Source organism: Cebidichthys violaceus, unplaced genomic scaffold (genome assembly GCF_023349555.1).
Source record: "Cebidichthys violaceus isolate CVI_PGR_0920_01 unplaced genomic scaffold, fCebVio1.0.p SCAF_120, whole genome shotgun sequence".
In the NCBI taxonomy this organism is placed as follows: domain Eukaryota; kingdom Metazoa; phylum Chordata; class Actinopteri; order Perciformes; family Stichaeidae; genus Cebidichthys; species Cebidichthys violaceus.
In genome coordinates, this window is record NW_027176286.1 from 285,001 (window position 1) to 310,899 (window position 25,899).

General features: G+C 41.5%; 2 protein-coding genes across 6 annotated transcripts in view; both read left to right on the forward strand.

The window, feature by feature from the left end:
- The window catches only part of actn4 (actinin, alpha 4), a 62,786-nt gene extending 50,653 nt beyond the window's left edge, over window positions 1-12,133 (forward strand). For 2 of the 5 annotated variants that reach the window (XM_068706871.1, XM_068706870.1), the window contains exons 14-22: window positions 703-811; window positions 1,586-1,726; window positions 1,821-2,003; window positions 3,279-3,413; window positions 3,893-4,072; window positions 4,301-4,447; window positions 7,623-7,688; window positions 9,004-9,162; window positions 10,027-12,133. In XM_068706871.1, coding sequence (XP_068562972.1) covers window positions 703-811; window positions 1,586-1,726; window positions 1,821-2,003; window positions 3,279-3,413; window positions 3,893-4,072; window positions 4,301-4,447; window positions 7,623-7,688; window positions 9,004-9,162; window positions 10,027-10,185 — 1,279 coding nt within the window. In that variant the 3' untranslated portion in view covers window positions 10,186-12,133. Of the gene's footprint in view, window positions 1-702; window positions 812-1,585; window positions 1,727-1,820; window positions 2,004-3,278; window positions 3,414-3,892; window positions 4,073-4,300; window positions 4,448-6,230; window positions 6,312-7,622; window positions 7,689-9,003; window positions 9,163-10,026 lie in introns of all 5 variants that reach the window. The other 3 variants (XM_068706868.1, XM_068706869.1, XM_068706873.1) reach the window with 2 other exon arrangements.
- Window positions 12,134-17,997: 5,864 nt separating this feature from the next.
- LOC137869465 (SPARC-related modular calcium-binding protein 1-like) overlaps window positions 17,998-25,899 on the forward strand; it is a 39,152-nt gene continuing 31,250 nt past the window's right edge. Inside the window, exons 1-2 of the mRNA XM_068706874.1 lie at window positions 17,998-18,311; window positions 24,963-25,137. Coding sequence (XP_068562975.1) covers window positions 18,231-18,311; window positions 24,963-25,137 — 256 coding nt within the window. The 5' untranslated portion in view covers window positions 17,998-18,230. The remainder of the gene's footprint in view (window positions 18,312-24,962; window positions 25,138-25,899) is intronic.

Here is a 25,899-nt window from a genome sequence, read left to right on the forward strand (position 1 = left end):
GATACTTACACACAGGAAGAAACCTTCTGACCAGCAGAGGTTGCTACCGCCACGTTGTCTGTTCTGAGAGTTGTCTGTGTTTATGTCCAACAACTTCCACCCTTTCGCTGTGTTTTCACTTCATAGAAGTTAATTGAAACAATTTGGTCGCCTACAAATTGTAATCTCTCGTGTCACTTCTGGTGGTGAAAAACCAAGATGGCGACAGGCTAAAATGCTGAACTCAAAGCTTCAAAACAGTCCACAGACCAAATAGGTGACGTCACTGTGGCTACGTCCTTTTCCTTGATAGTCTATGGTTACACGTTTTGTGCAGCAAGATAATCTTCTCAAATGAACACCACATTTATGATATTTTGAGGCATAAGTAAGCTATGTAAACGGCCAAAAGTAAAAAGCTAACGCTGTAAAGGAACTACACCATGGTCACATGACTTCACATCACCACCGCTAAGCTAAAGGTGGACCAGTTGGCAGTGATGATGTTTTGTAGTCTCATTTTGACACTTATTTGCAACCGCCTTTTTTAAAAGCATCAAATTACTAGTAGTTAACTACAGACCTTATTTCAGGCATCTAACCAAAAACCCATTCAAGAAACCCATCCGGGTGTTAGGACTCATTCCTGCAGACTCTATAGAACTGGATGATTGATCTGTTTAGGTGACGCATGGGCTCTGAACTCCTCTGCTCTGTTTGCAGCGAGCTGGACTACTACGACTCCGCCAAGGTCAACGCTCGCTGTCAGAAGATCTGCGACCAGTGGGACACCCTGGGAGCCTTCACCCAGAGCCGCAAAGAGTCACTGGAGGTAACGCTCGCTCATCAGTCCGCTGTGTGTCTCCATCTACAGTACGTGTCAGTTAACTGGCTAACCAAATCTAAAAATCCACTGAACAAAGGAGATTCAATGAACAGGTGCAAAATGGGCCCAAAGTAACATATTAGTGTTATCTGCCTACATTGATCTTTCATGACTGCATTGAGATCTCACAAAAGACAGCAGAGACCTTTTTACTGCGGACGACACCTTTTCTCCACCAAATATGTGTGTGTATATATGTGGCCACTAACTATTGGGCCACTTGCTAATGTATTCTACACCCTCACTGATAGCACACATAACTGGAAAGTCAACTTATTCTAGGTTGCATTCGGCCGTCTTTAGTGGTTAATGCCGTTGCTTGGCTTGACAAGCTTTTGCACTCCTCCGTACTTCTGTTGCCAAACTACGTGCGCACACGTACGTCATCGTTGTTTACGAAATGTAAAATGGTCTATAGAGCTTTATGAATATGATTATGCCTCATCATTTGAAACCATTTTTTGCAGGGGACAAAATTGTCAAGGGTGTTTGTGTTTATAGGTTTGTAGAGAATAGAATTCACAAATTTTTTTCCTTTTTGTTAAAAATTAATCGGTATAAATTTTTTTTTTGTGTAATGTTATCCGTCTCTAATGCCTAGTGAAGTATTTACTCTATCCTCATACAGCTGTATTAATATCCACACTTTAAATTCTCGTCATTCATTTGCTAAAGTTTATTTTGATAAAACTCCTCTTCTGGCTGTTTCCTTGCCAACAGAGGACAGAGAAGCAGTTGGAGTCGATAGACGAGCTCTACCTGGAGTACGCTAAGAGAGCGGCGCCCTTCAACAACTGGATGGAGGGAGCGATGGAGGACCTGCAGGACATGTTCATCGTCCACAATATCGAGGAGATCCAGGTAAGCAGTCCAGATAAACCAGTAATCTATATCTTGCACAAGATCCATTTTTATTACAGATGTGATAAATGTGTTGTTTTTTCTCCTCCTTCAGGGTCTCATCACAGCCCACGAGCAGTTCAAGTCCACCCTGGCGGAGGCCAACAAGGAGCGGGAGGCCATCCAGGCTATCCAGTCCGAGGTGCAGAAGATCGCCCAGAGCAACGGCATCAAGCTGAGCGGAGCCAACCCGTACACCACCATCACACCCGAGAGCATTGACAGCAAGTGGGAAAAGGTAGGCTGCAGCCCGCACTCTGTACAGGGGGTCCTACGGTCACAAGAGACCTGGCAAAAGTCATTGGTTTTTAAAATAGCAGATAACCTGGAGAAGTTTTGGAAAGATAATGAATAAACCCAGAAAGTTTTTGGAAAATGGAAATTTGTTTCACAAATGTATAATAGAGCGATGCAGGGAGGACTTCTTTCTGTCAGCCAACCAACCAGGAAGTTAGAATCACACTGGTTCTCTCGACAAAAAGCCAATGGGATTTTTCCATTCCATTTTGGATTATTGCAAAAAATATTTGTATTTATTTATTCTACCTTTATTTAACCAGATAAGTCAATTGATAACCAGTTCTCATTTACAATGACGACCTGGCCTAAAAGGCAGCAACAAGAAACAAGTTGTTACAAACATCTCTCGAGCAAAAGTTTGTGAAACTTATACGTTCCGTTCAGCAAGATAATCTTCACAAAAACAAACCCGACACGGTATACACAAGGAGTCTGTGACGGACTAGTCCTCACTAGGGTGATGACGTTTTGTAGTCTCATTTAGCCGCTCGTTAGCACCCGCCTGTTGTAAAACAAATCATACAGAGACTCAAATCAGCTTTGTCAGCTCTTATTCCCCAACAGTCATAGCAGGTCATTCAAAGCCAAATCGCATAGTATAACACATGTATATGTTATACGATCAATAGACATTTTTTGAGATATACTTTTGGTACATTTTTAGTTCCGATTTTTCTCATAAATTCACAGACATTTCAGAGAGCTTATGGTCATTAAAATGTGTCTTGGAAAAGTCGTAGAAATGTTTTGGTTAAAATTGAAGTTGAACCCAGTTTGTAATGATCAGAAGGAGTGTTTTATTCTTTCACCATAACTCATATTTTTGTTGCTCTATCTTATTGAGTTCATGTGTACATGATGCATTCGAGTTAATTTCCATGTTCTACTTCTGTTTGTCATCTCTACCTCCTACCACTTCTTGGAGTGGTTATTGTTCGCTTTAGAGAGATGAACTTCAGTAGCTCCACAGAGTTAACCAATAAAAGCAGCAAACATGCACAGGTCTATATATTTAGTTGTTGTGCATACCAGAACCATAAGCTGTACTTCGTATTTAGAGATGACTAATTGATTGATTGCTAATGTAACTGCAGCGAGCCAAAGATCTCTGGATGCCGAATGATTTAAAGATGTTCTTCAGCTATGTATGTGTGTGTTATAGTAGGGAGTCTTTCTAATGTGTGTGTGTGTGTGTGTGTGTGTGTGTTTGCAGGCGATGGACATGGTGCCGCTGCGTGACACCGCCCTGCAGGACGAACTCAACAAACAGAACTCCAACGATACCCTGAGAGCCAAGTTCGCCACCCAGGCCAACACGGTCGGCGCCTACATACAGGCCAAAATGGAGGTAACGGATTCTGCCTACGCAGTCAAGTCCGACTCACCGTCGCATGCAAAGCACTTCCTCTCCACACAGCTGTGCGCAGTTTGTCGCAGCTTTTCCGAGCCAACATTGTGCAACAGTGAGCTCACAGAGCAAAGTAGAGTCTGTTTTTTTTCACATGGTTGATCAGTAGTTTTTGGGATTGGGCCTTTATCATGCTGCAACACGCACCGCTCCACTCACAACCATTCATGACAGTACATTCGTTTGGGATGTGCGTTGATCTGTATAAAACGGTCACGTGTGCACGTCAGCGTGGGTATTTTCCCTGATTAACAGGTCAAAAGCTGTTAGAACTGCAGCGCTTGTATCCATCTCTGTGCACTTAGTCAGTTCATTAAGTCCATTAAAAAGAGAGCTTGCGTCCAAGCATCTTCTGAAGATTTCACACTCGCAGCTGCCAACGGGACAGTAAAACACTTGTGTGCATCTTTTGTCGGCAGGAAATCGGCAGGATATCCATCGAGATGAACGGCACCCTGGAGGACCAGCTGACCAACCTGAAGGAGTACCAGAAGACCATCATGTCGTACATGCCCGAAATCAACACGCTGGAGGGGTACCATCAGCTCATCCAGGAGGCCCTCATCTTCGACAACCAGTACACCTCCTACACGATGGAGGTAACACACACACACACACACACACACACACACACACACACACACACACACAACATCTTCATGAATGATCTGTTTGATCATCGCGGTCTTGCTCACAAATGCTGTTTTTGTGCCTTTTTTTAAAGTTATTAAGTTATAAGTCTTTTTCCCCCCCTAAAATGTCTAAATGTAACGTGTGTCCTCTCCCTGTCTCCCTTTGCTTCCTCCCTCTCGTGTTTTCCCCCACAGCACCTCCGCGTGGGCTGGGAGCAGCTGCTGACCACCATCGCCAGAACCATCAACGAGGTGGAGAACCAGATCCTGACGCGCGACGCCAAGGGTATCACCCAGGAGCAGCTCCACGAGTACCGCGCCTCCTTCAACCACTTTGACAAGGTCAGGGGCCCGAGCTCCGTGGCCATGGCTCACACAGCACACTTGTTTGGTAGTTTTTATACTCACTATATCACAGTGTAGTGGTCCTCTGGAGAATCAGTACTTGGGCTGGGAGTCATTTTCTTTTTCTTTGCTGGTATTGTTTTATTAAGTTGTATCTGGGTAGCAGCCAGGCTTTTTTTTATTTATGTTGACACAGTCAGCTCAGTAAAACATACATACAAAAATTGTTGCAGTTAATCACTTCCTTTTTTATGAATTATGATTGTTATACTACCAAGAATATATATATATATATATATATATATATATATATATATATATATATATATATATATATATATATATATATTTTTTTTTTAGCTATTTAGCTTTTTTTACTGTAATATCACAGCATAAAACATGCATACAGAGCAGTAAACACAGTTTTTGATTATTTATTTATTTGTAATATTTTGATTTGTACATTTACTGGCAGCTGTGTAAAATCACTTTGCATTATTGGCCGTATACATTTTTCGTGAGGATTTAGCCTGTCTTCTATATGAATGCGTTACACGACTGAATGTTCAGTCCTTACTAGGGGATGAGAGAAGAGCCAAGCGCGTGAGTATTCATCCAGATGTTTAGCATATGTTGGGGAGGGCAAAGGGTGAGGAAATGATGTGGGAATCACAGTACAGGTCCAGACTAAAGACTGATGTGTTAGTCAAAGGGACAGGTTTGCTGTTTTTGAAGGGGGGTAGAATGAGGTACTTATCTGTAATCAGTGTATTACTACAGTAGATAGAGTTTGTTGAAATAGACAGGAGAACCAGAGAGGGGGGCAGCAAAATATATTTTAGACAAAAAAAAAAAATCTATATCAGTTAAGTGTCCGCTATATTTAGAATACTTTCACCGCTTTACTTTACCATCAAATGGCCTTTCCCTACAGTGAACTGAAGCCGTTATCAATGCTCTCTTTAAAGCCACCAGACTAACGGCTTCAGTTCCCCAGAGAGGGCTGTTAGGCAGCAAGGTTTCTTTTTAGGTTTTTAAAATACGTCCACAGCAGTACATTGTTTCTCTAACTCCATCTACAGTACTGACTATGGAGAAGTACCTCATGCATCAAAAACAACCGAACGTTCCCTTTAAGGTCAATGAAAACATAATGAATACGGTACATTTTAGCTGTAAATCTGTTGTGTCTTCACCCTGATGGCGGGTCAGAACCTGTTATTTGTAGTTTAACATGGAGATCCACTCGCCTCACAACTGGAGCTTCACTAGATGTAACGTGTCGCCAACCTTCTGTGTGTCAAACCACCGGCATTCGCCATCTCGTGTGTGTGTGTGTGTGTGTGTGTGTGTGTGTGTGTGTGTGTGTGTGTGTGTGTGTGTGTGTGTGTCACTGGTTCACGCTGCTGTCCGACACTCACCCATCACATCACAGCGGTGTTTCTGGGCACACGCTACTAGAACCTTTGAACGTCTCAGAATCTCCGCACAGAACACGAGGAACGTCATTACCATGTTTTCCTCTTTAAACGTCAAACGGCATTTTTAATGTTTATGCGAACACACTTCATGAATAACTCTGTTCCTCAACGGGTCCGTCGTGTGTGTGTGTTGACATTGTCTAAATGTCCGTGAATATCTTGTCTGTCCCCCTCCATCCTCCATGTCCTCATCTTCCCCTCTGCATGCCCCTGTGGATCTCACGCTTGCCATCCACCACCCATCCCCGTGTTGTGATTTGACGTGGCGTTCGTGACGTTGGGTGTTGGGCTGATCTCAGGACCACAGCGGGGCGCTGATGGCCGAGGAGTTCAAGGCCTGCTTGATCAGTCTGGGCTACGACGTGGAGAACGAGAAGCAGGTAGGATAGAGTCGCTCTTGTGTCAGGGTCTCTGAGCAGGAGAGCAGAGCGGTGATCACCAGGCAGTCTGAGTCGGGGCTAAAGCCGTCGATCATTTTCAGGTGTTTTCATTGGTTGTTTGAAGGCACAATGAGGGGGATTTTCCTAAAAAATAAATAAAAATACTAACATACAAAATCATACAAAAAATAGAAAGTTGTACACAACAGATACGCTCTCATTTGAATCTATGCAGACGTCTGAGCTAACTAATCTGGATTATTAGCCCTGTTTTTACAAACATTTCTCTTGATTTTGAGTTTAGAAATAGTTTCGGCAATAAATGATCGTGGCAGCTATCTGAGGAGGACATTTACACATCTGCGCAAGAATACACTGTATTTTTAATTATTTTGAGTTATTTAACCTTCATTTATCCAGGATAATCACATTGAGTTTTAGAATCTCATTTCCAAGAGGGGTCCTGGCCAAGATGACTGCGTAAAGAAATGTCTGAAAAACATCACACAAAAACACAAATAAGAGTTTAAAAAAACATTTTAAAAGAAAGTTGCGGAAGAACTTTAAAATGTCACCAGCAAGACTGCACATCTCTAAATTCACCTCGAAATGGAAACAAGATGACAGTGAAGTCTGGCTTTAAACATTTTAAAAGATCATAATCCCTCACACTAAAGACAAAACATCTGGATTACAGACACAATTGGATCAGTCATTTTCAGATAAAAAGAACAACATAAGGATGTAAACTGTGAATATATTCAGAAAATGATTGGTGCTTGTGCCTTCCTGCATCACTGTTTTTAGATCATAGACATTGGTCATGTTTTATCTATATTAATTTGACAAATTTAATACCTCATATTGTTGTTATATGAAACAAACTGGTCCGTGATCAGCCGGCTCTGAGGCTCCTGCCCAGAGTTCAAGGCAGGGTTCAGTCCACCAGCATGGAGGGTAGAGACGATGTCCCTGTTTGTCCACCGGGGGTCTCTGTTGCTTTGTGCCGCTTCAGCTCTGAAACCAGGCTCCCTCTCGCTCTCTGAACACACACACACACACACACACACACACACCCCCCCCCTCTCTGTCTGTCTGTCGGGTTCTACTTTCGCTGTTAACAGTTTGTGCTTTTTTTTCATCTTTCTTCCCCTCCTCCCCAAACATTTCTCTAAAACATTTGGATACCTCTATTTCTGTCCATCCCTCTTTTTCATCCTGTCACTCCTCCTCTCTGCCACTCGTATCTCTCTGACTCCCCCCTTATCACTCCCCCTCTCGACCTTCGCTGCGCCGTGTGGCGGCCCACAGAAGCGATCGGGTCAGATGGTCTCGGAGGATTTCCGGGCTCTACTCATTTCTACAGGAAACAGCCTGGTACTGCTGCTGCTGGCATGATGCTCTCACAGGGTGTCCGCAGGTCCAACAACATCCCGATTCTACCAAGTGTGGCCAATTCAAAAACCTTAAGTGACTTCAATGAATGTCTCCCGTCATGCTAATTTTCCAGTGAGAATTTGACCCATTCATGATTAGGGCTGGATGTCTATCTATCTCTATCTGTTAGAGTAACAGCCAAAATGTTTACTTATTCTTCAATCACATATTCCCTCAAATCATCATTTTTATAGACTAATGTGTAGCTTTTTGTTTATAGTTCTTTCAGTATACTTCACCCCAAAATGACTATTTGTATGTCGATTATTCATGTCACCTTGAGTTCTTGAAGAACGCTTTGTTTTTCTCGCTCGTCTTACGGTGAACGAAGAATCAGAAGATCTCGAGGAATTAAAGTCCACTATTTTTAACTACAAAACTACATCAAAACATTGGTTTACAAACTGTCACACAGCTTAAGCAGTATAATCATTTATCCAGTGGTCTGCGCTCTGCTTCCCAAACGCATGCTTCTTCACTAAAATTAAACCCAATTTGAAACATCGTCCGTAGAGCGCCTGTGCAAGCATGATATGTTTGCGAGGCCGACTCCGAAGTTTTCAAGATAACAAGGGGTTAGTAATTGACATGAAAAATGTAATTTTAGGAGGTCAAGTATTCCTTTAAGGAATTTAAAACAATGTGTATTTGACACATTTGAGAAGTTCCTCAAAGTCAAATATAAAGAAAATATTTTCAAACCAACCCAGTCCTATTCATTTTTATTTTTATCATCACACAGATATATTTCCCATTTGTTTCATTTTAAAGTATATTTTGGTGCAATATCTTAAATCTGAGTTGACACCTGCAGACACCCTGCTCTCTCTCTCTTTCTCTCTCTCGTTCGTTCGTTCGTTGCTTCACTCTGTTTCACTCTGTTTCTCACATCTGTGTCGCTTTTCTACTCGCTATGTTTCTGCCCCGCTCTGTGGCTACCGCCTGAAGGACCAATGTCATTTTTCATAGAGCCCATCAGAATTCTACATAAATGTTTTTCCTCGGTGCCGTCCTCTTGTCTGTGTCCCCCATAGGTATTAACCAGTAGTCATGTGATGTATGTATATGCATGTTAAAAGTGTGGAATACAAAACATCAGGACTGCAATCACAACTTTCACATCTATTCTCCGGCTCAGTGTATTTCCTGGAGGTCCTGATGTTTTTACACACTTGGAGTTCTGCGTGTCACATTCTGTCTCGGTGTGTGTGTGTGTCTCTCTCCTGGGTTAACCCGTTGTTGTCTTGGTTGCCAGGGAGAGAGTGAGTTTGCTCGCATCATGGGCATAGTGGACCCCAACGGCAGCGGCGCCGTGACCTTCCAGGCCTTCATTGACTTCATGTCCAGGGAAACGACCGACACGGACACCGCGGACCAGGTCATTGCCTCCTTCAAGATCCTGGCTGCTGATAAGGTGTGTGTGTGTGTTTTTATGCATAATGTTATTTTGTATTTGTTTTCACATTCTTTATAATACAGGTGAAAGAATTCAGTATGTTGTTTTATAATTGGATTATTTTAAATAAAACGCGTTGAATTGATTCAAACATTAAGCTCACACCAACTGAACAAATGCAATCCTTGTTTCTGATTGGCCAAGGAAACAAGACCTCTTATTGAGGCTTTTTGTATTTGATTTGAAGTTCTTTTCAAACTGCAGTACATTTAAACATGCAATTAGCTTTAATTCTTAAATTAAAATAGAAAATCTTTTGTGAAATTGCAGTCAATTTGATGAATGATTCTGTCTGGATTTTCCATATTGTAATAAAAAGTCATCAATAAGATCTGTGGCGTAAGAGAGGGAGCACGCACTACAGTGTATAATATGTTTAAAGCCTATCAGTAAATTGGTCCTGTCAGGTGCACTTGTGTTCTTTTTTTTATCGTGGCTCGTAATTTGTCTTTGAATAAAGTGAGAAAAGGATTTCACAAATCAAAAGGATGATAAATTGATTGACAGTAGTGGAAGAAGTATTCAAATAATTTACACTATCACAGTTAGGCTTTGAAATTTTTAATACAGAGGAATTGGCTAAATAAATACATAGTTAGACTTACGAAAGTAAGAGTTATACTATTAGGATTATTATTGATGATTTATCAATATGTAAGTTGTACTTTAATTTTACTTTAACTCTCATACACTCATAGTTTAATCTGCAAAAATAGATCAAATTTAATTATTTATTTTTGTATTACGAGTGTAGACCAAAACAAGGACAAGATGTAAATTGTGGACATCACTCACTGTCCCCTTCCTCTCCGTTTCCATCAGAACTTCATCACGGCCGAGGAGCTGAGGAGGGAGCTCCCCCCCGACCAGGCGGAGTACTGCATCGCCCGCATGGCGCCCTACACGGGGGCCGACGCCGCCCCTGGCGCCCTGGACTACATGTCCTTCTCCACCGCCCTGTACGGAGAGAGCGACCTGTAAAGGAGGCGGAGGGCTGGACAGAGGTGGAAGGGAGGGAGGTACACGGTCATTCTGTGCATAGAGAAGACGCCCAGGAATCGAGCGTCTGGAACAAATTGGAGTGGTGGTTGTAAGGTGCCCCTGCGTGTGCCAGTTTAGAAATCGTCAGAATATTTCTTTTAAAGAACGCGGATGCTTGTTGATTGAACTTGTAGTTAGGTTTGGCCTCTGTCGAATGTTTCTTCCCAGCCTCCGTAAATGGATCCAGAGTAATCAATTCGTGGTAAAAAGGTTGTTATGAACGGGCATATCCAGGGGCAGCTGCGGGACGTGGGGGAGGGGTCATTCAGCTTCACCCTCTCTGCCTTTTTTGGGATCAAATGAGCTAATCTGATACTTATGCTTATTTTATTATAATTTCTTTCTTCTTGCCAGGCGGGTTCAGGGCGTGGTGTGGGCTTTTTGACGTGGCGACTGGCAAGGTTTGTGTATTAGTTCCTAGAGAGATATATACTGCGGGGGGGGGTAAAAAAAAAAAGGATAAAAAAATAAAAGACATATTTACCCATAATTCCCATGTTGGTGGACTAGGTGACGTGTCTAACCTCAGCTCTTTATTCCTCCTCCTGTCTTTGTTTATTTCTTTTTTCTTTTTCACGAGCAGGTGGGCGGAGCTCGGGTGGGGATGGTGGTCGGGTGGGGGTCGGGGGGCTCAGCGCTGTACATACTTATTTTTTTCAGTGCGGAGAGTGGCACACATGTTCCCAGTTGTCGAGAGTAATCGCTCACAAAGTGACATTTATCATAAAAACTAAAATAAATAAATAAAATGACAAAAACACAAGCAATTGAAATATAAGCCAATGACAGAGAGAGCAGTTTCACCAGTGGATAGGTTTGAGCTTCCAGAAGTCTTCACTTCTTTTTTGTTTTCGCAATGGAAGAAGTTGGTCACCATGACATTTAAGCCTTGTGTACCTAAAGGCCTTCTCCTGTAAAAATCCCATGACGGGCAAATAACCATAGTTATCCACAAATATTTGCTTCTGTGAAACTTTTCTCCTGGGGTGGGCTTATTTAAATACAAAAAGACTATACATTTATATGATAGGTAGGATTGTAGTAGTCAAAGTTAGACCAGTTTTATATGCCAGAAATCGCGCACACATGCAGAAATATATTCAAACACACGTGATGGATGCATCTGATTGGCTGAATGAAAGTTTTTTTTGCACTTCCTGGATTTTTTTTTTTTAAGAGTTGCCATAGTGCTGCGCTGTGGAGGGATAAATGGATAAACAGTGGAAGAAATAAGATCAATGTGCCTATTGGTGGCCACAGCCCCCTCCCCCTCTCTCTCTCTTACTCTCTCCCATGTCCTCCCCCTCTTTTCTTACATCCCGTCATTTGTCTCTAAAGTAAAGGGAAAGAAAATGTACTGCGAGGAAAGGGGGAAAGATCAGGGAGGGGTCTTTATGTAAACATTCCATTATGTGCAAAAGAAAAATATTCTAAAAAAAGGAAATTATGTATTAAAAAAACAAAAACAAAAAAAACTATGCAATCATGTGTTCAATATCTGAGTTTTAGGGGAAATTGTGGGCATCAATCGGGCCCTTTTCTGAGAACATTCCCTGTCTAAATTCAACGCAGGTTAATGAGATTTCTCCAGTGTTTGTTGGCTGTTACAGGGGAGAGGAGGGGGGAGACGGGCAGACAGGGAAAGCAACTGAGAAGAAAAGACTCTGACCAAAAGCTTGTTTCTATTTTTTTTTTTTTTTTTCTTTCTCCTTTTTCCCCCTGCAATGTTGGAGAGAAAAAGAACTCTGAAATTGTGATTTATTTTTTTCCTTTTTTTTGTACTCTTTAATATCAAACCTTATCTGCTGTACTGGAAACTGCAACGCCTTCTGTCTCTAATGATAAGTGAGTTTCACAAAAGCACACATAAAAGTTTCCTTAGAAAATACCTCCGCTTGACTCCATGTCTTTTTTTTTGTGTGTCTCGTCTGTCTGTCCGTGTTAAACTTGAGATCTGCTGTCAGTGAGACTAAAGACTGCAGAAATAAAACTATCCCATGAAAAGTTTAGTTTTACCTCACATTCTTTTCAAATGTAAGTTTAAATACCTTCTATTATTGTGAAGATGGTCTTATGATGATGCAGCCTTGACAGTTTGATGTGACATTATCATATTTGATTATGTTACGTGTGTGCGTGCGCACACACACACACGTGACATTATCATATTTGATTATGTTACGTGTGTGCGTGTGTGTGCGTGCACACACACACACACACACACGTGACATTATCATATTTGATTATGTTACGTGTGTGCGTGCACACACACACGTGACATTATCATATTTGATTATGTTACGTGTGTGCGTGCGCACACACACACACGTGACATTATCATATTTGATTATGTTACGTGTGTGTGTGCGTGCACACACACACACACACACACACACACACACACACACACACACACACACACACACACACACACACACACACACACACACACACACACACACACACACACACACACACACACACACACACACACCCCTCCAGAATCATTGGCACCCTTAGTAGATATGACCAAAACAGGCTGTGAAAAAATGTCTTTGCTGTTTATCCTCTTGGTCTTTCACTCAAAATATTCACAAAAATCTTACCTTTTCATTGAAGTAAAATTATTGAAAGAAAGAGAAATTGTTGACATTAAATAAATATTTTTCTCCAAAACATACAGTTGTGGTCAAAAGTTTACATGCACTTGTAAAGAACATAATGTCATGGCTCTCTTGAGTTTCCCCGTTATTTCTACAACTCTGATTTTTCTCTGATAGTGATTGGAACAGATACTTCTTTGTCACAAAAAACATTCATGAAGTTTGGTTCTTTCATGACTTTATTATGGGTTAACAGAAAAAGTGATCAAATCTGCTGGGTCAAAGATATACATACAGCAGTGCTAATATTTGGTTACATGTCCCTTGGCCATTTTCACTTCAATTAGGAGCTTTTGGTAGCCATCCACAAGCTTCTGGCAAGCTTCTCGTTGAATCTTTGACCACTCTTGACAGAATTGGTGCAGTTCAGTTAAATTTGATGGCTTTCTGACATGGACTTGTTTCTTCAGCATTGTCCACATGTTCTCAATGGGATTTTAAGTCAGGACTTTGGGAAGGCCATTCTAAAACCCTAATTCTAGCCTGATTTAGCCATTCCATTACCACTTTTGATGTGCGTTCAGGGTCATTGTCCTGTTGGAACACCCAACTGCGCCCAAGACCCAACCTTCGGGCTGATGATTTTAGGTTATCTTGAAGAATTTGAAGGTAATCCTCCTTCTTCATTATCCCATTTCCTCTCTGTAAAGCACCAGTTCCATTGGCAGCAAAACAGCCCCACAGCATAATACTACCACCACCGTGCTTGACGGTAGGCATGGTGTTCTTGGGGTTAAAGGCCTCACCTTTTCTCCTCCAAACATATTGCTGGGCATTGTGGCCAAACAGCTCGATTTTTGTTTCGTCTGACCACAGAACTTTCCTCCAGAAGGTCTTATCTTTGTCCATGTGATCAGCAGCAAACTTCAGTCGAGCCTTAAGGTGCCGCTTTTGGAGCGAGGGCTTCCTTCTTGCATGGCAGCCTCTCAGTCCATGGAGATGCAAAACACGCTTGACTGTGGACACTGACACCTGTGTTCCAGCAGCTTCTAATTCTTGGCAGATCTGCTTTTTGGTGGTTCTCGGTTGACTCTTCACCCTCCTGACCAATTTTCTCTCAGCGGCAGGTGATAGCTTGCGTTTTCTTCCTGATCGTGGCAGTGACAAAACAGTGCCATGCACTTTATACTTACAAACAATTGTTTGCACTGTTGCTCTTGGGACCTGCAGCTGCTTTGAAATGGCTCCAAGTGACTTTCCTGACTTGTTCAAGTCAATGATTTGCTTTTTCAGATCCATGCTGAGCTCCTTTGACTTTCCCATTGTAGCGTTTGTGGGCGTTTGTATCCAATGAGCCCTATTTAAATGGCCTCAGAGAAGTCACCAGCTGTAGTCACTCATAATCACTCACAAGAAGTTAAGAGGCCATGCTATGAAGCTCATTTCATTGACACAACTTTCTAAGTCACCAAAATTGCTAATTCATGTTGCTGTATGTATATTTTTGACCCAGCAGATTAACCCATAATAAAGTCATGAAAGAACCAAACTTCATGAATGTTTTTTGTGACAAAGAAGTATCTGTTCCAATCACTCTATCAGAGAAAAATCAGAGTTGTAGAAATAACTGGAAACTCAAGAGAGCCATGACATTATGTTCTTTACAAGTGTATGTAAACTTTTGACCACAACTGTATGTGCCACAATTATTGGCACCCCTAGAAAATATCATGATTAAAATCTAACTGAAGTATAATTCCAGTCATATTTTACATTTGTAAGTTCACCTGTTTGATTAGGAACTCCTAAGTGGTCAACCATGACTTCCAGTTTCACTGGGGTATAAATATGAGGTGACACAGGGCAAATTCCCTTAGTCATTCATCACAATGGGAAAAACCCGAGAACACAGCGACGATGTGCAACGAAAAGTTGTTGAGCTGCACAAATCAGAAAATGGATATAAGAAAATCTCTTAACAGTTGAAAATACCCATTTCCACTATCAGGGCAATAATTAAGAAGTTTAAAGCGACAGGAGATGTTAAGAATCAGCCTGGAAGAGGACGTACAGTTGTGGTCAAAAGTTTACATACACTTGTAAAGAACATAATGTCATGGCTCTCTTGAGTTTCCAGTTATTTCTACAACTCTGATTTTTCTCTGATAGAGTGATTGGAACAGATACTTCTTTGTCACAAAAAACATTCATGAAGTTTGGTTCTTTCATGACTTTATTATGGGTTAACAGAAAAAGTGACAAAATCTGCTGGGTCAAAAATATCCATACAGCAACATGAATTAGCAATTTTGGTGACTTAGAAAGTTGTGTCAATGAAATGAGCTTCATAGCATGGCCTCTTAACTTCTTGTGAGTGATTATGAGTGACTACAGCTGGTGACTTCTCTGAGGCCATTTAAATAGGGCTCATTGGATACAAACGCCCACAAACGCTACAATGGGAAAGTCAAAGGAGCTCAGCATGGATCTGAAAAAGCAAATCATTGACTTGAACAAGTCAGGAAAGTCACTTGGAGCCATTTCAAAGCAGCTGCAGGTCCCAAGAGCAACAGTGCAAACAATTGTTTGTAAGTATAAAGTGCATGGCACTGTTTTGTCACTGCCACGATCAGGAAGAAAACGCAAGCTATCACCTGCCGCTGAGAGAAAATTGGTCAGGAGGGTGAAGAGTCAACCGAGAACCACCAAAAAGCAGATCTGCCAAGAATTAGAAGCTGCTGGAACACAGGTGTCAGTGTCCACAGTCAAGCGTGTTTTGCATCTCCATGGACTGAGAGGCTGCCGTGCAAGAAGGAAGCCCTTGCTCCAAAAGCGGCACCTTAAGGCTCGACTGAAGTTTGCTGCTGATCACATGGACAAAGATAAGACCTTCTGGAGGAAAGTTCTGTGGTCAGACGAAACAAAAATCAAGCTGTTTGGCCACAATGCCCAGCAATATGTTTGGAGGAGAAAAGGTGAGGCCTTTAACCCCAAGAACACCATGCCTACCGTCAAGCACGGTGGTGGTAGTATTATGCTGTGGGGCTGTTTTGCTGCCAATGGAACTGGTGCTTTACAGAGAGGAAATGGGATAATGAAGGAGGAGGATTACCTTCAAATTCTTCAAGATAACCTAAAATCATCAGCCCGAAGGTTGGGTCTTGGGTGCAGTTGGGTGTTCCAACAGGACAATGACCCCAAACGCACATCAAAAGTGGTAATGGAATGGCTAAATCAGGCTAGAATTAGGGTTTTAGAATGGCCTTCCCAAAGTCCTGACTTAAATCCCATTGAGAACATGTGGACAATGCTGAAGAAACAAGTCCATGTCAGAAAGCCATCAAATTTAACTGAACTGCACCAATTCTGTCAAGAGGAGTGGTCAAAGATTCAACGAGAAGCTTGCCAGAAGCTTGTGGATGGCTACCAAAAGCTCCTAATTGAAGTGAAAATGGCCAAGGGACATGTAACCAAATATTAGCACTGCTGTATGTATATTTTTGATCCAGCAGATTTGATCACTTTTTCTGTTAACCCATAATAAAGTCATGAAAGAACCAAACTTCATGAATGTTTTTTGTGACAAAGAAGTATCTGTTCCAATCACTCTATCAGAGAAAAATCAGAGTTGTAGAAATAACGGGGAAACTCAAGAGCCATGACATTATGTTCTTTACAAGTGTATGTAAACTTTTGACCACAACTGTATGTGTACATTGACCCCACGCACCGTGAGGAGGATGGTTCGACTGGCAAAAGAATCTCCAAGGATCACAGCTGGAGAATTGCAGAGGTTAGTTGAGTCTTGGGGTCAGAAAGTCTCCAAAACTACCATCAGACGCCACCTACATCACCACAAGTTGTTTGGGAGGGTTGCCAGAAAAAAGCCTCTGCTGTCAATCAACAACAAACTAAAGCGCCTACAGTTTGCCAAACGTTACTGGGACTATCAATGGGACCGGGTTATACGGTCAGATGAGACCAAAATAGAGCTTTTTGGCAACAAACATCAAAGGTGGGTTTGGCGTAGACAGAAATATAGCCATACAGAGAAGCATCTCATACCCACTGTGAAGTATGGTGGTGGATCTTTGATGTTGAGTGGCTGTTTTTCTTCCAAAGGCCCTGGACATCTTGTTAGGATACATGGTATCATGGACTCCATCAAATACCAGCAGATATTAAATGAAAACCTAACAGCCTCTGCCAGGAAGCTAAAAATGGGCCGTGGTTGGACCTTCCAGCAGGACAATGATCCGAAGCACACCTCAAAATCTACACAGAAATGGTTCACCGACCACAGAATAAAGGTTTTGCCATGGCCATCACAGTCCCCCGACCTAAACCCCAAAGAAAATCTGTGGGATGAGCTGAAGAGGAGAGTCCACAAGCGTCGACCTCGGAATTTGAAGGATCTGGAGAGATTCTGCATGGAGGAATGGTCTCAGATCCAGAGCCATGTGGTCACCAACCTCATCACGCATTATAGGAGAAGACTCAGAGCTGTTATCTTGGCAAAGGGAGGCTGCACCAAATATTGAATGAAGGGGTGCCAATAATTGTGGCACATATATTTTTGAGAAAAATATTTGTCATTTCATGATAAGAATTTAATGTATCTTTCAATTATGTTACTTCAGTAAAAGGTTAGATTTTTGTGAATATTTTGAATGAAAGATCATGAGGATAAACAATAAAGACATTTTTTTGCATCTCGTTTTGCTGATTTTTAATAAAGGGTGCCAATAATTCTAGAGGGCACTGTATATGTGTGTGTATATATATATATGTATGTATGTATATATGTATATATGTGTGTGTGTGTGTGTGTGTGTGTGTGTGTGTATATATATATATATATATATATATATATTTATATATGTATATGTATATATATGTATATATATACGTATATATGTATATATATATACGTATATATATATGTATATGTGTATATATATGTATATATATGTGTATATATATGTATATGTGTGTATATATATATGTATATATACATATATATATGTATATATGTATATATCCTGAGTTTTGGGCACGAGGAACGGAAATGGGCAGTACCTTTTTGAGAGGTGTCTGATCTGCGCACGCATCGCCGACCTGCTTCTACGCTCGCGGGTGTTTCTTTTTTTTTAATTGGCTCGAGACCACTAAGCGGCAACATGAGCGGCTCGGTGACCTCAGAAAAAGTGACGACGAAGTCGGCCTTCGTTTAGACCCTTCCTCCTCCTCACCATCATCATTATCTTCACCCGCTACGGACTGGCTGTGTCCCCTCCGCGCGCACAGCGGTACTTTGAAGCCTCGGAACGACAGGGCGCTACTGAGGGCGCGCGGCCGCTTCTCTGGTCCGCAGTCGCAGGGATGATGCTCGCGCTCACCTTCGCCTGCCGCGCGCTGCTCGTCGTCGTGCTGTCGGAGTCCGTTCAGATCGACAGAACAGCGGTAGGACCTGAACTTCTACTCAGAGTTGCTCACAAGTATCATATTCTGTTTGCTGAGCTAGTGAGTGAAACTGTCTGCGTCTGCAAACTGGTGAGAGATGAATTTGAGGAATTAATTTCCTAAACTAGTAACAGTACTAGAGTAGTAGACCTGTACCAGAACTCTATACCAGCTCAATTGAAATATGTTAACATTTTATTTTAAACATGCATTTATGAAAGAGACGACACACAATATATCACTATTCTATCAATAATGTGGTGTGAGACTAGATATCTCTTAGATTTTGGGCATCTTAATGTAAGATGTGTAATGGTATGTCATAAGTATTTTCTTCTGGTTTTAAAGCCTCCATTACAGTTGTGTGATGTCATTTTCTGAACTGCTCCTGACCTGTCATTATCTCCATATTACTGATTATTTGTCAAACAAATGTCATTGTGTAAAATAATTGGTGAAAGCACCAAATGGCCAACCCTGGAATAGTATCCCATAACATCGACATTGAGGTATTTAGTCAAAGAATATTGTGATATTTGATTTCCTCCATATACACAAGAGAAGTGACGTTCTCTAAAAGTTATTGGCTTGTGATTGGCTAATGAAACACCCTAATTCCATGGGCTTAATTTTGTTGAAACATTTGTTTTAAATCTGATGAATGAAACCATTTCTTATATAGGTTCTGAACCGCTGATGTTTTTTTATTTATTTCCCACTGACACAGGCTTTGACTAACTTACTTTGACTCATTCAACTTTTACTAAGAATATCTGCTATATTTAGCAATTTTCAATGATTGCTTGTTTCCCCCTGTATTAAATATAAAACAAGTAAATGCTGAGTAAAACAAGATTTCCAGCGTCCAGCCAAACAAAACAGAGACGATCCCCTTTACAAGGACATTCTCTGAAGGAGGAACGTTAATACTTCTCAGCACCAGCCAACACCTTTCACTTTCACACACTGACTGTATAAGAAGTGGACGTAGTCATCAAGACGTCACTCATTGGTTTGTGGACTGCTGTTATGAAGCCTCCAGTTCGGCAATTTCGCCGTCGCCATCTTGGCTTTTTTGCAACCAATGAACAGAAGTTACCATATTTGGAATGCGGAGTGATGTAGAGATGCCATATACGTCTCTGGTAGTGACAGCGACCTGTCAATCACAGTAAGCCTGCCCTAAAGCATGCTCCACTATGGATATTTGACTCTAAATAGACCATAATTTACTGTGTGTGTTGTTTTTTTATCTCTGTAATTGGCCTACTGTTGAGGGACAAACTAGCGGCTACACCACAGTAGCTTCCTGATTTTTATCAGCTGTGACTTTAATTGGTTTAGTCAAACAGAACAGACTTGACAACATGGCGCAACACAAGAAAAACAAGAACAGATCTGCTTGATATTATTTTGGTTATTCTGACGGCGTCAAAGACCATATTGCTTTTCAGAGTAAAGAGATTAATATTCATTTTGTGTGTGTGTGTGTGTGCGTGTGTGCGTGTGCGTGTGCGTGCGCTGGAGGACGGCAGGGCATAAGACCAGCCAGCTAAACCATAAACACACACACATTGCTGCCAGGCAAATATTGAACCTGCTACTCAGGGGAAACAGACAGGTGTGTGAGAGAGAAATTAAGGAATTCCTGTGAAAAAGAGCCCCAGTAATCCTATAATGTATTTTAACAGCACGCTGAACAAACATCACAGCGGCACCATGAGCACATGGTGCACGAAATATGGTCGGGGCACTAAAGTCAAAAGGCTGGAAATATACCAATGATTGATATTTTACTATTTAAGACCATAAATGATCCCTACACGAAGAAAAAAAACATACCATGTGGTGTAAAACATATATAGCCTACAATGTATTAAAGGATTAAGGAGGCATGCTTTAACTTTATATTACTGTAAATCATTTTTAATTAATTGTGTTTCCCTTTTAGTGAGACAAATATCAAGATTTAAATTAACTTTCCATTAATTTCTGATTTTAAGTGTTACGTGCTCATGCAGTTGAGAGCACGACTTTTTGGGATAATGTTCCTTAATTTGATTTAAAATATTCTGGTGTTTTATTCCATAAGTCCTCCAAACCAAACAGGCCATTTATGATTGCCTTCTAAAACGACCAATTAGGGAGTTTTCTGATCTGTATTTCCTGTTGACAACAGTGTTCCAAAATTCATATGGCTGTTTTTAATCTGATGGTTAAGGTTTGGTTTAGGCTCACATACAACCTGGTCATGATGAGGGAGAGATCGTGCTCATGGCTGAACAAAACCGATGTAGGAAACAGGATGCAAACAGCGACTGCCTCATGCTTCTGCTGTCCTCCCTAAGAGGCTTTGTGGAGCTTTAGTGACTGACCCCCCCAAAAAAAAATACATAAACAGCAAACATTAAAAAGCAAGAAATAACAATTCTCTACTTTAACTTTATTGTCCCCAGGGGGAAATAATTGTGGGCCAGGTTTAACACAGAGCACAGACTTAAAAAAATACATAAAACATAGTACAAATATGTAAAAACATATGCTTAAAACACCTCACACAAGCTCACATAAAACAATGTACATCAAAGACCTTATGACTTTAAAAACAAGCCTTCATCATCACACCAATCATCAATGGTTAGAACTGCAGCATGGAACCACAGTGACGGAGCAGCAGTGACGGAGCAGCTATGGAGAAAGCTTTGGCGGAAAATCTTAACAAGCATCCAAGAAAAGTTTCTGGAGTGGATGCTCCAGATTTATAAATGGAAACTCTGCGCTTGTCTATCATCAATGGATCATCAGCGGCGAAGGGTGCGACCACTCGGCCCCAGCCACGGGCCAACTATGATGAGGAAGATGATGTTGTTTCTACGAGGAGGGAGAGCCCAGAAGCTCCTGCCTCCTCACCGCAAACACGGCTAAGGGCGCCGCGCGTGTGTGCTAACCCCTGACCCAGCAGTGATTGCGGGAAATCTCTTTTCAGGAACCAAGGCGGAGCCTCAAGAGGGTAAACCAATAGCGAAGCTCGTTAGAGGGCTACACCCATACTCGTAGAACTGGAGTTACATCCAGGTAACTGCTATTTGTCTCTCTATTGACACTGTTTAAATACAGGCATAAAACACCTTTTTTTAGCGTTTCAGAAACACCATTTAAATAAAACTCCGGCACCAAGGTGACCACATTCATGAACTGAACCCAGTGGCTTTTTTTTTTTTTTTAAAGGTTGGAAATCAATGTGAAACCTGAGTGTATGCTTTGGAAATGGCTAGCAGTTAATGTAAAGTGCAGGTAATTTGCAGTTAATGGGTTAAAACAAACAAAACTACCGTTCCGCTCCTTTTTAAGGTGCATATAAAGTGACCAGCGCAGACACTCTACAATCTTCCTGCAGGAATAGTCTGATTCTTCATCAGGTAATGTACTCACACACACCTCTGAGATGTTAAATATGTCATCGTCGGCCCTCAGCATGTTAATGACAGCTTTAACTGCTTAGCTGTACAGATTGATGGCAGACAGCTACGTTCACAAGTGAGCGATTCACCCCTTCACAGGCAGTTAGTTCAGACGCTGAAATCCCCGCCGCTGGGTGTCAACAGGCCTTTCAGCAGCGTCAGCAAGCCTTTTCCAGGACAAACATTGCGTTTCAAATCTCTGGAGATGACTTTTTATGTTTTCCTAAAGCAAAAAGCAAGTGAGAGGCACGAGGAGATAGTGGTGGCTTGTTCTGGCTTTCTCTGCTGTTCGCTTACACTCTCACTCTCCCTCTCTCTGTCTCTCACTCTCTGTTTCTGTCTGTCTGTTTCTCTCTCTCTCTCCTCTCTGTCTCTCACTCTCTGTTTCTGTCTCTCTCTCTCTCTCTCTCTCTCTCTCTCTCTCTCTCTCTCTCTCTCTCTCTCTCTCTGTTTCTTGCTCTCTTTCCTCTTTGTCTCTCGCTCACTCTCTGTCTCTCACTCTCTGTCTCTGTCTGTTTATCTCTCTCTCTGTCTGTCTCTCTCTGTCTGTAGTAAAGATCTTCTAGAATAGAGAAATGTGTGAACAAAGCTGTGTAGCATTGTAATCAAATATATGAATTAAATAGGCTTAAGTTTAATTCAAAAATACCAACAGAAAATATATGTATAAATAATGTATATATATATATATATATGTGTGTGTGTGTATATGTATATGCGTATATATATATACTGTATGTATATATGTATGTATACATACGTATATACATGTGTGTGTATATATAAGTAAAGATGACTTGAGATAAAAATAGAAAAATGTACACATTGCAGTTCAAAAATTTGAACTGTGCAAATACTTTTACACTTTTAAAAAGAAATGTATTTAAAGGTTTATTTCTGTTTCTCTATCACACCCACACCATGCACACACTCATGGCTGAAGTTTTATTAGCCCAAAAAACACTGGTGGTAATTTGTTTTAACATTGAGGATATTGTAGTTGCTGTAGTTCTAGGAACTCCAGTCTGCCCAACACTCTGTGGCTGTGCTCCTGACCCCCCCCCCCCCCCCCCCCCCCGTTCATCTACTCCCCCCTCCCGTCTTTCATTCCATAATTCTCTCCTTCAAAGAATCACACATTATTCACCATAACCAGCAAATGATCGGCGTAGCTGTTTTTTTTCCCCCCGTTGATCAAATAATTGATTCATATATATTATATTTAATGTTCGATCCCTGCAGTCAATACATACATTAATGTCTTTATATTAAGGAACAGAGGTCTCATTCACAGCTAAATTATGTCAACACTGTAAGACACTGTGTGGGGTGAGGCTGAACAAAGAGGTACTGAGTGAGTGAGTGTGTGTGTGGCGGTTTGCCGTTTCTCTGGTATATTTTGGAGATGTGTGAAGTTGTGTGTGTGTGTGTGTGAGAGAGAGAGAGAGAGAGAGAGAGAGAGAGTATGTGGAAGTCATTTAGATCATCATGCTCTCCTCTCCTTGGTTTCCTGTCCTTGTTTCCTCTTCTCTTCTTTTCACATCTCCTCTCGTCTCCTTGTTTCCTCTCCTCCCTTCTCCTTGTTTTCTGTACTCTTTTCTCTTCTCTTCTTCTTTTTTTCTTTTGTCTAGGTGTAACCGTGACACAGCATGAATAAGCCGCATCTTCCCCTACTGGGTGCTTCACTCTAGCTGATGTCGGTGCTAGTGTAGTGAAGTGAGACCTCTGCTCGCAGGAGGCCGCGGACCTCTCGCTCTTTCGCTGTTGTTTGAGCAACGAAGTCACGCTAAGAAAAATCAGCTGGATCCGGCTTACAATGAAAAAGTATTTAATAATTCACAAATGCTAAAAAAACTGTTACAAACTGAATTACACTGTCGACAGTAAGGAATCGCGAAACCAAGTTCAAACACTCTCCCCCCCAACCGGCCAACAAACGGCAGTTTACAGAAAAGAAGATCGCCAAGAACTGAATAACGTCTCTTCGAACAATGGTTTTATAACCAAAAGTCAGTGGTTTACATTCAAAATCTAGTAACAACTTCAGTGGCTGGCTAAAATTCAATTGTCTCCTCCTGGCCTCAGACAATGCTCTCCATTGGTCCATATGATGATTCTGGTAGTGTCCGTTGGTCCACCTCCTCGTAAAAGCTCCGTCCATCCGACCCCCGCTTGACCACCGTCCTGTCTCCCACGGCGCCGATTCACCTCCGACTCATCTCATCTCCATATATGGTCATGAAAAACTCTGAAACTCTCGCCCTTCCTCTCCTTGCCCTCTCTCTACTCTAAATAGTCAACTACTATACTTCTAGTCTAATACATTCAATTGATTGAGATTGTGTGGTTTAACACTTTTGTAAGTAATATATGCTACACTTATACTATCCTTTACAAGTGAATATACTGTAAACCTATTATACATTACATAAGTGAATATTTTGTGAACATATGATATTTTATACTTTCTTTAAGTGTGCTTTAAATCAAACTATTGTACTTCTAAACTTAAATTCCTCACACTAGGAGGAGTGTCTTGAGAGACAGCATCTTGAGAGCGCACAGCGCCGGCGGAAAATCTGTGGTGCTAAAGAACGCACAACAGGTTTTTGTCAACTGACTCCCTTCTAAAAGCCACCTGAGCGGCACACTGGTCCCAGCAGGTAATGAGGCGAGCATAGTTTTTTTTCCAGTGTAGGAAAAAAGCTGCCTCTGTGAAGGGCCGAAGCGGAGCTGTTGTTATGATGCCTGTAAAATAAAAGGGTTGCCTTAGCAGAGGCAGAGGCTATACATTGTTTCAGTGGTGTCTATCTCTTCTCTTCTTCTCCCGGGGGGGCGGCTGTGGGTGGAGCCGGTTGTCCTGTAACTACAAGGTCGGTAGTTTGATACCCGTTCTCTCCTGTTGAAGTATCCTTGAGTGAGACACTGAACCCCAAGTTGCTCCCCGGGCTCAGGATGGGTTAAATGCAGAGGTCAAATGTCATGTATGTACCTGTATGTTTAGGACAATTGTATAAACATCGGATAAAACACTACTGCTTTTGTCCATAGGGAACACCAAAATCGACACAAAATGAAAGTTCCTCGTAGTAGCTTTAACTGTATGCGTTTCATTTATGCAGGAAGGAAACAAAGTTTCCATTGGCTGGTTTAAATGGTTATTCCAAAACATCTGTCTGTGCGTTTGTAGCCTTTCCTGATCACCGAGAGCATGTGGCCCCGTGGTTGTGTCCTGGACTGCCAGAGGGGGCACCACAGAGCCGTGTGCGGCAGCAACGGCCGGCTGTATAAATCTCCGTGTGCTTTCCAGAGGGCCCGGTGCATCAACACACAGCTCCGCCTCGCTCCACGAGCACACTGCTCAGGTACGGACCTTCACAGTTTCATCATCAGCACCTGGTAATGTGCTCCTAAATCCTACGTACTGTACAAGATTTACAGTTTCATCCATTACTTTACATGATGACTACTTCTCATTGTGGAGAGTTCTGGGACTGTGTATATTTCATTCTAAAAAATGGCCTATTTCTAGGATAATATATAGTATAATTTGGGATTATAATTATTGATGCATTAATGTGTTCAGCACTTAGATGTTGCAGCTGGTAAAGGTGGAGCTATTGGGTAGCTTGTGAATATTATATATACAGTTGTGGTCAAAAGTTTACATACACTTGTAAAGAACATAATGTCATGGCTCTCTTGAGTTTCCAGTTATTTCTACAACTCTGATTTTTCTCTGATAGAGTGATTGGAACAGATACTTCTTTGTCACAAAAAACATTCATGAAGTTTGGTTCTTTCATGACTTTATTATGGGTTAACAGAAAAAGTGATCAAATCTGCTGGATCAAAAATATACATACAGCAGTGCTAATATTTGGTTACATGTCCCTTGGCCATTTTCACTTCAATTAGGCGCTTTTGGTAGCCATCCACAAGCTTCTGGCAAGCTTCTGGCAAGCTTCTCGTTGAATCTTTGACCACTCCTCTTGACAGAATTGGTGCAGTTCAGTTAAATTTGATGGCTTTCTGACATGGACTTGTTTCTTCAGCATTGTCCACATGTTCTCAATGGGATTTAAGTCAGGACTTTGGGAAGGCCATTCTAAAACCCTAATTCTAGC